Consider the following 14,653-nt stretch of genomic DNA (forward strand, 5'->3'; position numbering starts at 1 on the left):
AGGGTAAACAAAAGCAGACAACTCTTTTGCCTTGATAAAATTAATTATGTTTGCGTGGCAAACAAATATTCTAAAGAGAAAGAAAAGGAAACATGAGGTTTTCATGAAATGTCAAAGTAAGTATATTTGAGCTTCAACATTTGAAGAAGCTCAAAACATAATCATTGATGTAACTGAACATCTGAAATTGTGTCATTATGGTCCTGATCCCCAAATCTACACTCCACATACACCTGTTCACCTCTTACATCACATCCATGGGTGATTTCAAGCTTTCAGAACAAATATTAAACAAGAAAACGATACCCTGATGTGGAATTTAGGTAATCAGAACTGATCTGCGCTTATCCAGTATGTGCCAGACAAACTGTAAACTGGAGGATTTTAATTAATTTTTTTCAATTTAGATTTAATAGGACAATTTCAGGGCCTCTCTAGCTTAAGCTAGAAACAAAAGTGTTGTATTAGAACGTAAGACAAAAGCTTAAACGGTGAGGCACAGAGACGTGAGTGTCAAGTGTGTGCTGGAGATCTGAAACTCTGCCTCCCTCATTCCTGTTAGAGCCCTGAACACCAAGGTGTTGTGGGGTACTCACATCTGCTCAAGCTGTGCCACATAGCCACTCTTCAGGGCAGCAGCAGGTTCTCTTCAAGCTCCTGTATCTCAAGCAGCCCCCTCAATGCCAAGCTGCACATATGGTGCCCATCCTAATGCAAAACACACCTGGCAGGCACGGTACTCAATGCTGCTGCAGAAAAAACACCTTCATTGACTGGGGAAGACTAAGACACACCTGGTGGCCACAGCAAATTATCCAATCAGCTGGAAAAATGACTGCCTTCAAACCTCAGCTGACCTGAAACAGAAATGTCCTCCTTTGGGAACCAGTTTGGAGAAAGTTTAAAGCAAGAAGGACAAATAGCACTGGCCAAAAAGCTACTATGGTCCATCTCTGAATTAAAAAAATCTAGGCAATAACAGCCAGGAAAATATGAGTTCAGACTCTGCCCTACAGATAAAACTCTTCAAATAATTTCATCACTTATTCATCATCAGTACATCTACACAGGAAAGACTCGATGAGAAAACACCAGACACACAAGAAGCAGTCTCTTGGTGGGTTTGATTTAACAGGCTAAACAGTGGTCAGTTATTCTTAAGTAGCTTAAAGACTCAAGCATAAGGGAGCACTTCAGAGGAGAGATTTGATCCCTGTGTTCTCCCTCACTGGTCTGATCCAGGAAAGAAAAGGAGGGCCCCTGGGTACGCAGAAACTCTACTGGATTTGGTGAAGTCTGGAGGGACTTCCAGCCTGTTGGTGTCTCACATGAAGCTGCTCAGCTGGATGGCCACGTTCAGCCAAGGACCACAGAGCAGCTGAACATGCTGACAGAGACTCAGGCAGGGCAGGACCTGCTCATTTTGTGAGAATCTCTTTGCATTCACAAGATGAAAGCCCAAGGAAAGGCGTTAGATAACCTGCACCAAACACACTCTTTTAGAGGATCTTAATATGCAATTAAATTTTAAAGTTATAAATTTGTGTTTATTTACAAATGACAAGGTAGTTATAGGGAGCCTTTAAGAGGAATTGTTGAGAATCTAGTGATTTAAGAGTCAGCTGCTCTAATTTTACTGGTGGTTTCCTCACCTATAAATCTTTAATAACTTTCACGGTGCCAGCACTGGCAAAGGAAGAATGATATTGCAAAACATCTAGATACTAGATTGTTGGGTAAGCTCCAAGATACATTTCCACAATATAAACATTTAATGAGATTTGTTCCCACCAGACTATTTACTGCATCAATCTATTTCATGGCACTGTATTCGCAACAAGAAGATAGAACAAAGGTTATTTCAGGTCCTTAACCAATGGAACTTTCTGTAAAGCGAGAAAACTGTCATCATCTAATTCATAAAATCATTTCAGAAGTTAAACGCTCTATAAATTGTGCTTTATCTAACTCACACAGCTTCAATTCCCGTTTGTGTAACCTAGGTAAAAATGTATTTACAACTTGATAAACAAATGGCTTTTTACAACCGTCAGACTTCTATGTTCTTACATCTCCAAGTAAAAACAAATTCAATTCAAAATGCGATTTTTTCCCATTTTGTGATTATCACAAATTTCAAATTTTAGAACAGTAATAAATGTTATTGCATTTTTAAACAGTGCTGCTTACATAGAGTCAAGATTAAAATAAAAATATATAAATAATAAAAATACAATCCTTCTGACATTTCTTTTTTTTTTTAATTTTTAAGTAATCCAGGTAAATAGTGGGTCTCTTATAAGGCATCTCATTTGTCATTCACAGTTACACTGTAACAAGTTATGTATTAGTCTCACATCTTTATTTTCCCTTCCATTTATTAGGAATTGTAAATTTAAAACCTGTCGTGAGAAGCAAGAACGGATGGCACGTAACGTGCAATTGTAGCCTGTTCCTTTGGGAGGAAAAACCTGACTTTGAGCATGACTGAGAGGATCAATAAACTGCCACTACAGAATTTGTGTCATATTTCAATGTATTTCTTTAATTTTCCATTGAAAATTTTAGATAAAAATCTACTACCACCAGTCCTAACATCAATTTTCCTCAAAATGTATCACAGTCTTGGCACTGGGATGCAGAGATCTGCTAAGTCCAAGAATTCACAGTCAAAACCACCCATATTTGCAATTGTCTTTAGAAACATTCATTCCTTTTGTTGATCTGGGCCTACATCAGTTACACCCCATGAGGATCATGGTCTCACCTACAGGGGCAGGACAATGGAAAATGACACTGGTGGGAGCCAGAGCATGAGAAAAAGGAGAAATTCCACAGACAAACTTTGGATGATGAATAGAAAAAGTGCTGCCTTCCCCCAGGTATTTGCTTCAATAATGGAAGCAGGGATGCAGAGGTGGTGAAAGCATATTGGCTGTGTCACTTCATTTAATGATAAGCAGCAAATGTAATGAGGTTTGTGAATTGCTCGATGACACGAATTACAGGATGATCCCAGTGCCACATTCTGCAGACAAGGACTTCAGCCTGCATGGAGCAGCTCCAGTGGGCACTGCCAGCTGAGAATCACTTCAGAGCAAACTGAACTGAACTGCTGGGCTCTGCCCTGACTGCAGGATGTGACACAACTGCAGCTAACTCTGCCCTGGGCCCAAAGGGAGCCAAACCCTGAACACACATGAAGCCTCAGCTCCAAACTCCTCTGAGGAAAGAGATTCCTCTCAATGAAATCATTCCAAGTGATGCTATTTAGACTAGGACTAAGCAGAAAAACAATCCTTAATGCCTTTAGGCTCATCATTTATGATATCAATAGTTATTTTTTAAAAAATAAATAAAGCTTTTTTTTTTCAAAAATATTGTAATCTCACATATTTACATACCTCAAGCTCATCAAGTGCACTTCCAAGGGTAGCTGTGCGAGATGCAGGTTGCTCCATTTTATTTCCAACTCCTTGGGAAGCATTAGAAATTACATTGAGAGCATTCTGTATTTCATTGCAAATTGAATCCTTGCTGGCTGTAAGGGATGCAACATCTGAATGTTCCAAACAAGCTGAACATATTGAATGTAGGAAAGCAGAATTTTCCTTCAGGGATGCACGTGCTGCAGCAATTTCATCTCGCTGATTGCTAGATTTCAAATCCTGTCAGCAAAAGAACATGCTGTTTATTTCCAAAAGCACTCCAAAACTGACATGTATAAACATTTTTTCATTTCTATCTCTACTCTGCTTAAGGAAACATCAAGTTAAATTCATCAAAGTTTGTGAAAATGGACTGTAAGGATAGTTACAATTGAATCATCATTACCCCATGAGGAAGGAACAAAGTATGTGTAAAAGAACCACAATTTTTAGTGTGTCTTACAACCAGCACCATGAACTGTCTGTGTTTTGTTTGTGTTTAAGCAGTTTTCCTCTGAGAAGCTGCCCTGGAAATTAGCAGCCTTTCCTCCTGGCCACGTCTTTCTGCAGCAGCAACAGAGAAGGACAGAGGTGCCTGAGGAGTCAGGGCACTCTGCAAGGGCTGCATCTGAACACATTTCTGTGCTGCTTTCCCTGCCCCAGCAGCCTCTGTCTCCAGCACACTGCAGAAAGGAACAGCAGGTCAGGGATAGCAATCCTGCACTCCAGGGGAAGGGGAAGCACGGAAGCCACCTTGAGGTGCCACTGCCTGCTTCCCTCTGTCCCTGCTGTGTACACACTTAAAGCATTCAGGGATCTTACCTTATCCTATTTTATTATTGACATTTTACCCTGCTTCTCCTGCATCGTGTCCCTCTGAAAAGAAAACTGATAGATATTTGTGAAATGGCTTGGGTGAAGGAGACAGTTAAATTCGTGGGAAAAATATAAAAAGGGAAAATAGCACATCTGAGCCTGTGGCACCAGATTCAAATGATGAGAAGAGGCACAATGAAGGATGAACAAGTAAATGCATACAAAACTTCTCACAGCCTGCCCACAGGCAATCTGAAGTCTAATTATTTTCCTTTGCATTGCATCAGGCTCTATATGCATTATTTACAAAAGCATCACAGTAACCACTTCTCACTGTATCAAGTTTTTAAGTTTATGGCTGAAGAGCATTTGATAGTAAATGAACCAGTCCTGTATTTTTAAAATCTCATTTACTCCAAGATGTGCTTTGGACATAGGATTGCATCTTACTTCCTCAGGCTAACTTGGAAATCTCAGGGATACAGTAACAAAAAACCAAAAGCAAAGCAAATGAAAGAGATGTAGTCTTAAGCAGGAGTAGACAACAGTTTAACCAACTGATCATGTGAATCAGAAAACTGTTTTCTTGAGTGTATTAACATGTAACGTGTCTTTAAATTTTTAATAAACAAATATATAAATGAATCACCACTGTGCATGAATGATTTTATTGCCCAGTGTGTTCAAAGCCAAATAGTACTGCATCTCCAACCTCAGTGAAGCAGCTGTGATTTGTCCAGTGCACTGGGGCCTTGTTCAGAAAAGAAATGCTATTTAAACACCGACTCTGGCTCTAATTAGTGAATCTATCTTTCCTGCAATTATTACAAGACAGCAGACTGCCCTCTTTTCTCCTGTGCTACAAGGAGGCCACAGACCCAGAGATGCAATGGGAAGTCAATGCTCTAACACTTCAGCCTAACTGGCTTCTATTATTAACCATTTCTTACTTTGCCGCGTCACAGGCAAACAACCAAACCCAAAAGCCTTTAAAAATCATTTTTCCCTGTAATACAGTACTGTCTAACCAGGGCTGAGGGGTTCACAAGAAAACCGAAACTGCTAAGAAGCCAGTAGCACAAAGCCAGTACCAGCAGTCAGTAACAAAGTCTGCAAAGGTTCAGTAAGTTAATGTTTTTGTTTCACACAGTACTGTGGAGAGATTCAGAGTCATGGCAAAGATAAATTATCCTACAAAGAGGCCCAGTTTTCTTCAGTAACATGTTAAAATAAAAAAAAAAAAGATCAGACCAATGAAATTCATCTCTACTTTGTTGTTTAGCTGTGAGCTTGGAGAACCCGCAAAGAAGCTGTAGAACCATTGCTCCATTCCATATTGAGGAATAATTTATTCCCTGAGATTTTTTGTGTGAAAAAGAAGAAACATCTGATAATCTTAGTCTGATCTTTTGCATAAATGGACCAAAAAACCCCTGAGATTGAGTGAATTTGCTATCAAAGCTATGCATATGTGGATTATCAGAACAATGAACTAGTTCTTTGAAGGAGGAAGTTAGTCTCTACAAATACCTGCAGTTCACAGGTATTTGTAGACAAATATTTTCTCACAAATGTTCTGCAGCTACTTTACTGCACTTCAGGCTATTTTTTTTTTTCTTCATGGTTTAGCACTTTCTTCTTATTCCAACTTCTTTTTTTTCTTCTACCATGTGTTTTTCCACACTAAATCAGTTAAATCATGTGAGACCAGCAGAGATTAAAGATAATCCCATCTCCAACCCCTGCCAATCCAAGAGACCCACTATAGTAACATTTCCCCAGGCTGCTGTCCCAGTCCTTCCAGGACATACCTCTGTGTCTTCCTTATATCTGGTTGTCCATGACAAGAATGGAAAACAAATGGATAATCAGAGATTCCCAGCTGTTGATTGTTCCAGCTAAACCCAGTGAATGGACAAGAAGACTTTCAAGAACTTGAAAACTACCTTCATTGTTAAGCTTTGATTACACTATTTCAATAAGGAGAAAAAAAAAAGGAGGAAAAAAGAAATCCGTTCTTTATCCCATATAATACATCTAAGGTTTGACAGCCCAATCCAGCTCCTGTTCACTGAGCATTCCCATCAGCACAGCTCACAGGGGCTGGCATCACCATGGGTCCAAATCACGCTGCTGTGCTTTGCACCAGCTGTAGTTTCAAAGCGCACTGCAGTAGCCAGGCTGCTCTCTGCAGAGCCAGGTGTTACCAACCCGAGCTCTGTATCCAGGGAAAACACAGGCATACTAACCCCCACAGTCTCATACTACTACTACAGAAATAGGAGACAAAAGCAGTAGTTTTTATCACAGCTTAAACCTGAGCTTTAGCATTCAGCTTTCAATCAGAAGTGACTGCCAAATCGTGCGTAGTTGCTGATTCAAAGACCATAACAAAGCTCAAACTTCCAAGTGCATTCATGCACTGCTCATCTGGGCAAGGCTCCAGATGACATATTTCCTAAGTATTGTGTTGTCCTTTTCAGTGGAAGAAAGCATCTCACCAACAGAAGCAAGTGAAGAAGATCGGGGAGCGACACTGACGGGATCTGTCCCCGCGCTGTGTCAGTTCTGCCGAGGAGCGCTGCTCACACCGGTGCTGGAGCTCACCCCGGTGCTGGAGCTCACCCTGGCGCTGGAGCTCACCCTGGCGCTGGAGCACACACAGATGCTGGAGCTCACCCCGGTGCTGGAGCTCACCCCGGTGCTGGAGCACACACAGATGCTGGAGCTCACCCCGGCGCTGGAGCACACACTGGCGCTGGAGCTCACCCTGGCGCTGGAGCGCACACAGATGCTGGAGCTCACCCCGGTGCTGGAGCACACACAGATGCTGGAGCTCACCCCGGCGCTGGAGCTCACACAGATGCTGGAGGACACACAGATGCTGGAGCTCACACAGATGCCCGAGCTCACCCCGGCGCTGGAGCTGACCCCACTGCTGGAGCCAACACCGGTGCCGGAACTCACACCACTCAGGGCTCTGCCCAGCCTCAGCTGGGAGCTGCAGCCACACTCAGCCCGGGCCCTGCAGCCCCAGTTCCACAGGCCTGGCACCTTCAGTCCCATTCCGAGCCACAGGGGTGCCAGGCTGCAGCTCAGCACAGCCCTGCCAGTCTGAGCTGTGACCACGGCACTGGGAGTCAGCACGGGGCTCTCACCTGGTCACAGCCTGACCTCAGAGCCTGCCTCGGGGCTGCTCCATGGGCACCGAGCTTCCTGTGGAGTTGGCCAGCACTGAGCCTGGCTGCCACAGCCGGCACTGCCCGGCTCCTGCCCATGTCCGCCCAGGGATGCCCTGCCTTGGGGAGCAGCTGGGCATGGCTGCACCCCACAGAACCCTCTCCAGGTAAGCGTTTATCATCAGCAGGGATCACCTGGAGTCAGCTCCATCATAAACCTGGCCCTGCCTGCTCTACAAAACGCTCCATTTGCAAAGCTGCAAACAGCATGACCTGGTGGCCCCTTTCCTCCACGTGAGGCTTTTAACTACATCTGAGCCAATGGCATAGACAAGTGATCATAACCACACAAAAAAGAGACACAAACAAACATTGAAGAAAACAGCTGGCAGGATAAAGGCTTTGTTAGCACAAATGAAACACCACTGGATATTAGAGCTGTACTGCACTGAGCACCAAAGGCTCCCTTGCGTGCATTCACAGTTAGTTCAACACCACTCAGCCGATCCTTACCAAGCACGATCATAGTACATGCCTGACTGTGAGGAATACCAAGCTAACTTCTAATAAAAAAGTCTTACCTGGCTACTTTAAACTCATTTTTTCTGACCTGAGAAATGATTGGCAGCTCTCAGTGTCTCATGGTGTCACTACACTGCAGCATGTACAGAGCACAGAAACACCACACACACACACAAAATACAGACTCGGTATGGACAAAACTGCAGGCAGAGCTTGTTTGCGTCACAGGCATGAATACACAAAATACCAAGTGTGTATCCATATTACCACAAACCCAGGCCCTTCAGTAACCCCCTCAGTCTCTCTCAGAAGTCTTTATAAAACCAGATTATTTGAGATGATTACTGAGAGCAAGCAGGGAAGGGATTCACAGGACCGAGGTTCCCAGCAGAACTTGCTCTCTGTATCCACACTGAGAGGAATGATGAGTTTGTCTTTACAATCAAGCTGTGGGTCAGTTGATAAGATGCAGCTATCAGTGAGAGACGACAGAAACAATGGGATGGATTCCAGTAGAAGATCAAAGAGGCACTGAAAGAACACTATGAATTCCATAAAAGTTAAGAAGGGATTATGCATTGGGGGTGAGGGGGGGAAGGTACCCCAGGTATCAGGCGTTCCGGGAAGCCTGTACCTCTCAAGTACCTCAGCCTATGGAGAAAGAGAGAAGGGACAAGCGGCCGGGAATTAGGATAAAAAGGAGGCTGCGCCCTCCAAAAATTAGAGAGACCCCAGGGGAATGCCCCATGGCCTCTCCCTTTATTCGAATAAAGAAAAAGGACTCCTCTGTCTCCTTTTTGGACATAAACCTCTGGTGTTCGTGGATTAATTTTCCTGACAACACCTATTCATTACTCCTCTGACAGGTGTGATATATAACACCAGAGAGCAGCAAAGTTATCTTATACAAAGCCATGACTGCTTAACACCCCTGCTCCTGCAATTTATTAATGTTTTCCAGGAATTTGTTGTTCAGACAGGGAAAGATGCAGTTTCTTTTGATGATTTGGTTGCATCAGATTGCAACTACTGCACAGTATTCTGTCTCCCCCATGCTCTGGCAACTTCTAGCCCAGTTATTGATGCTGGAGCAATGCTTGCTGTCACTCCTCTGTCTGCTGTTTCAGGATCTGGTCCCTGCACTCCAATACCCTGCTGTTAACTTGCACTCTGCCTAGATGAAGTAGCTGATTTGGAAAGGTGGCAAAGCAATTTCTTCTCTATAAGAATTAATCTATTAGCTCACACAGGTTTTCACCTAGTACAGCTACAGTCACATTTGTCACCAATGAGCTTGCCTAGAACTAGAGCAGGAACCATTCATCAAGGAGAGGGCTCAGGAGGTAGGAACCTCCAGAAGGTCTTATCACATCTGGAAGCTTTAACTAAGCTGTTAAAGCTTTCAGGAAATGTTCTGGCTTGGACTTTTTTCAATGGAAGATGACTCACTGAAAAATGCAGCAGAATGGCATTCATCCACAATTGTTTTTTCCCAGTTTTATTAAACTTTTACAATACCATACGTGATTATTTTACTTGCTTCTTTTCTGAGGTTTTAAAATTAGAAGGGATTTGGGGATGTTTATTGGATTGAAAACTCATTTCATTCTCTGCCTTAGTGGTATTAGGCTACTTACAAACAGCCTAAGTAAATTATTACTGCTGGCAGATCACTTCATACAGGGTCCTCAAGCACTTTCACTGATACATTTCAACAGACAACAAACACCACTTCCACATTTAGCCTGTTCTCTTTTCACAGAGGTGATCATGCCAGAACATACCACATCTGCCACAGGAGTTCAGGATCTCTCCTCCAACAAATCAGCTCAAGTTCCCCCAGGTACAAGCTCCTCCTCATTTCAAGCAGCACATGGTTCTGTTTTTCCTACATTTATTATCTTATTATGAAATCATTTACAATAAACAGGTACAGGACTCATATCAGGCAGTTCCACCTGCTCTTTCCTCACAGGTTATATACTCCACAAATCTTTTTCCCTTTTCCCCTATTCTACTGTCAAACTCCAGGTACAGTTTAACTCTTTTTAATATTAATTTTTAACATTAATTATAATTCCAGATTTTAACACCATGTACTTCCATTTTTTCTAATTAAAATAACCCCAGAGCTAAAACCAGCTGACTCCAGTGAATGGGTGAGAGCCTCCTACAGCCTCAGATGCACCCAAACCCAACTGCAGGGAAGATTAAGCTTCTCTAACTTGCAGACACGTCCGACTGATGCGTGTAAAGAGCGTCACTCAAGCAAACAGGACTGAAGTGCTAATCCATCAAAACAAGCTTATTAGCATTACCAATTTCAGCAATGTTAACAGCAGGGTTTGTTTTCACTGCTCAGCTGAAACTGCAAAATGAGCTGGTTTCAAGTATTTATCATGGACAATCCCCCTTTTTTTTTCCTGTATATCAATTTAGGTTTTTAAATTTTGTTTTCTGCATACCTTGCAAACACTTCCAGGACAGAAACTCAGAGCGAGAAAGAAGCAGCCATAAGCCCTTGAGCTCTGAACTGAATGTTAATGCATTATATGTGATAGATTTAATACAGAACTGAGAATAAATGACTTCCAGCAGCTGCACTCTAGACCTATAAATTGCTGTGGGTACTACAAAATCCATACAGAGGAAGAACAACTGTATAATTTATAGCATCAGTATCTGTCAAGAAATGCTGCAAATACAGAACTTGATTTCTTCCTTTTAATGTTCCTATTAAAATTAGAAATTATCCTTACCTAGATTCCATTTAGATTAGGAATTTTATTCATCTTCCCTGGTGGCACATCAATGCAGAAGACCATTTAATTCTTACCACTGTTAAACTAAATTCAAAAAGCATAAACACCAAAAGAGTTTGATAAAATAAACATGTAACAAGTTAAGGACTAGCTTGTGTTTTACATTTAGCAAATGCTTTGAGGAGATGAGAAAAGGGCAGTACTCTGATGAGATTGGTTATTCCACACAGCAGGCATAAACCACACAAACTCAGAGGATTTTGCATCCCCCTTTCATGGCACAGTGTGAGCAGCCCCAGAGTTTGACCCAACATACTATATTAAATATGTTATATATAGATAGATATAAACTACATACGTAAATATACTATAAATACATAATGGTAGCTATGAAAGTGGGATAAACTGTAACCAGAATCTAAAAACTGCACAATGCCATTCATTTTATGGAAACATTTCAAAGTTTTGGATCCCAAATTCACTCAAGAGCTATAAATGGTTGCAAATTGTTGGGCACCAAACAAGGGATTGCTAAGGGATGAACCAGAGCTGAATTTTTCACTAAGTACCTCCCATCAGCTTGCAGACACAAACCAGCAAAGGGGAAAAACTTGCGAATTTTTCCAGACAATAGACACTGTAACAGTTGTTTTTATTAAAATAAACACGCACCACAACCTCTATTAATATCCTTATTAAAGTAATTTCAAAATCCATGGAGGCACAGGGATTCTGTTTTGCTGAAGACATTACAAACAGCTCCAGGACTGCAATCAGTATGGGACTGCATTGCCTGGTACATTTATTTTACCTTAAGAGACTACTATCTGTTAAACCTCCAATTTAAATTGTAAGTCAGCTTCAAACTTTTATAGTTCAACTGACCCAGCTTTTACAGTTTAATTGACTCAGTGACTTCCAGGTCTCCCCAAAGTGCATTTTTTTATGTAGCAGTAAGGTTGGTAAATGCTGTTTTCTTGATCTCTAAACAGTGTTCAATATAAAAAATAAGGTGTTCAAGTCCCATGAAGAAAATCCAGCTGACTTAAACTGGTCTGAAATACCAGTTTTTGTTTGCAATTTTTGTTGCAGAAAGTCAGAAGTTTCAATACATAATTTCCATTTTCCTAAACTGAATGCCCTGTCAGGGGTTCAGTCACATGAAAGCCCCTCAAACAGGTCAGAACTCAGCCTTACCCCTGTGTCAGACACACAACACTAAAAACAATCCAGGAAACCTGTTTGTAAGTATTATTCCACATGCCATTATTTTCATAGATCTCTCCTCCATCCCCTCTCCACATAGAACTTCAAATTCCAGTTAAGTTTGGTGAAACTTACTTACTAAAGAAAAAATTGCAGGTGAGAAATTAAGTCTGAAAAAGAAACTTGGCTTACTTCGCACTGGCTTGTGTAACATTTTCCATTACAAAACCCCTGCTTTCACCTGATCCTAATTTTGACAAGTTAATAGGTTAGGATGAAACTTCTCACATCAGATCTTTGATGAAGGCTGTTGAATTTTCTTTATTTGATGGGGGGTTTTTTGTTCAGAGAAAATATGGGTTCAAGCACTTTCAGGTCAAAGGCTAAGGAAAGCATTCTCCCCATGTGAATAAAGCCTGAGCAGTATTTCTGGAGAAAATACCCTTTTTGTGGGGTTTTTTTTGGAACAACTGCTTTAAGATTTGCTTCCTTGAATATTACATAAAGTTGAAATAGCAACAATAAATATAAAGCACAAAACACTACAGTGATGGTCAGAGAGAAGGAAACTCCAGCTCCAGGTCCTGCTCCGACAGGGTGCACAAGGTGGAGCAGAAACAGCCTCCCCAGCTCTTCCCTATTTGTTTTGTCCAACTGAGAATACTTCTTAACTTGAACACTGTCACAAATTCAATGTGAGAAAGCAATTTTCTCTAAATTGGTTTTAAAAACTCTTCTTTAAGAAAGCAAGTTATTCCTCCCTACTAATTATAAACCACAGTATTGAAGCAATCACGTACTATTCTTCCAATTAGTCACTCGGTGCAAAGCTCGGCTATTTCGCACAGAAATAAAGCAAAACTGCACAGAATTAAAGCAATTCTCTGTAATTGCCATGTTGAAGTCTTTGAAGGCCTGATGGCTTGCTGTCTGTAGGATCTTTTAGTTTTTCTGGCTGCATCCCACCAAAGCAGGGACATTTCTCAGCCCTCACCTGCAGCTCTGGGCACAGCACCTTCCCTGCTGGGCTTGGGTGAGAAAAGGCTCCACACTGACCCGGGCACATCACACAGCACCAGCTTCTTCACTCTCACCACACACTGCCTGAAAAAGGCATTTCCTCCAGCCCTCACACCTTCTCCACACACTCTTGAGAAGAAGAGACTGACTGTCACACCTGGCATCCCATCACGTTAGATGAACCAACAATTGAGGGGGAAAATACTTGTAGAGAAGAGACTGAGGAGGAGGAAAACAGGGATGGAAAAGTTACAGAGCGGGAATGCTAAAGGAAGGAGAGGCTGGGGATTCCTCAAAGGCACCAAGCAGAAGGAACAGCAGGTATGGCACAGCAGGACACGTGGCCATCATGCCTTGGGCAGCCTGAGATCTTCTCAGGGTGTGGGATTTGACAGGTGAGCACAGCAGCCCCTCCTGACCAGGAGGAGAAAGGCATTCCAATATCCCCAAGTCACAGAACACGGAAAGCTCTGTTTCTCTGTCCCATCTCCCTCTGCACAAGACTCCTTTTGTCTCTCTAGCTGTGTGTCAAAGAAGAAAATAACATTTGGTAGATGGGAGCAGAGGTCAGCACCCAGCACTGGAACTACTCCCAGAGAATAATCATAGATCAGACTCCTTAGATTTCATCTAGGAAGGCCCTATTAGCAAGATGAGGCTAAGAGAATCAGTCTGTGCAGTACCAGATTTCCCAAGACCAAATAATTTCTCACATGCAGGACTTAAATACTGATTTTTTTCACATATTATACAGAAACTTAGCTTCATATGTCCAGCAAAGCATCAGGACTTCGTGCTACTGTGAGCTTCTCAAGAGCAGCCACTCCTGTGAGATGAATCCCATGTTACCAATGATCCCACAGTTTTCCAGTGTCACTTACAATTTGATTAAACACAGATTTGATCAAAAATCTTCTCAAGCCAAGTGGTAAGTGCTCCTTAAGCCTTTGCAAACAATGTGAGTAAATGACCACAACATAAACATCAACAGCATCTTCTTTTATATCTCTGGATCTACTCATTTAAGAGTTGACTTAGACATTTCTTTCATTGACTAGCTAAGTATTGCCCAATTAGTTTAAATGTAATTACTTTCCTCTCATTACAGTCTCAAGTCTTTTGTTTGCAGCACACTCACAAATTCCAAGGCTTACAAGTATCTACAGGGCTTTTCACTTACAATTCTGGATGAGTGTTGTAATTTCCCGGCTTGCTGAGACATATCATCTTATAGTTTCAGGACTCTGAATTCCATTTATATAAAAACTGCAGTAGAGTTCTTTTGTCTTGGAAAGTTTATTTAACATAAAAATAACCTTTCTGAAATGTTTCCTTTCTTCTAGATCATTCTTGTGACATATTAATGCAGCATTAAAACTTTTTTCATAAGACAATACTTCACTGTTAAAATGATAAATCACACTCAATGACTATCTAATCAATTTACCTTTTAGATTATTATTAGAACATCGTTTCTGAAAAGTGAACAGAATTTTTAAAAAGTGTAATCCTTCAGAGACCTGATCTTCAAAACTAAGAAGCATAACTGCCACCTGAAAGGGAACAAATCTTTTGTATTTCATTATAATAGTCAATTTTTGCACAATATTGAAGACATTATTCTTGCTCAGGGAAAAAGTTCCAACATTTCTAATATAAATTTCTTTCGTTAGGAATGTGAGATGACTTGTGCATCTGTGTATTTCAAAAGTAAGTTTCC

At 41.5% G+C, this 14,653-nt stretch overlaps 1 protein-coding gene across 4 annotated transcripts in view; it reads right to left on the minus strand.

Moving 5' to 3' along the window:
- Window positions 1–14,653, minus strand: part of CTNNA3 (catenin alpha 3) — a 399,590-nt gene that overhangs the window by 317,417 nt on the left and 67,520 nt on the right. For all 4 annotated transcript variants that reach the window (XM_086900642.1, XM_086900643.1, XM_023930192.2 and 1 more), the window contains one exon: window positions 3,405–3,668. In XM_086900642.1, coding sequence (XP_086756768.1) covers window positions 3,405–3,668 — 264 coding nt within the window. The remainder of the gene's footprint in view (window positions 1–3,404; window positions 3,669–14,653) is intronic.

The sequence above is a fragment of the Cyanistes caeruleus genome, chromosome 8, assembly GCF_971803275.1.
Source record: "Cyanistes caeruleus chromosome 8, bCyaCae1.hap1.1, whole genome shotgun sequence".
Classification (NCBI taxonomy): domain Eukaryota; kingdom Metazoa; phylum Chordata; class Aves; order Passeriformes; family Paridae; genus Cyanistes; species Cyanistes caeruleus.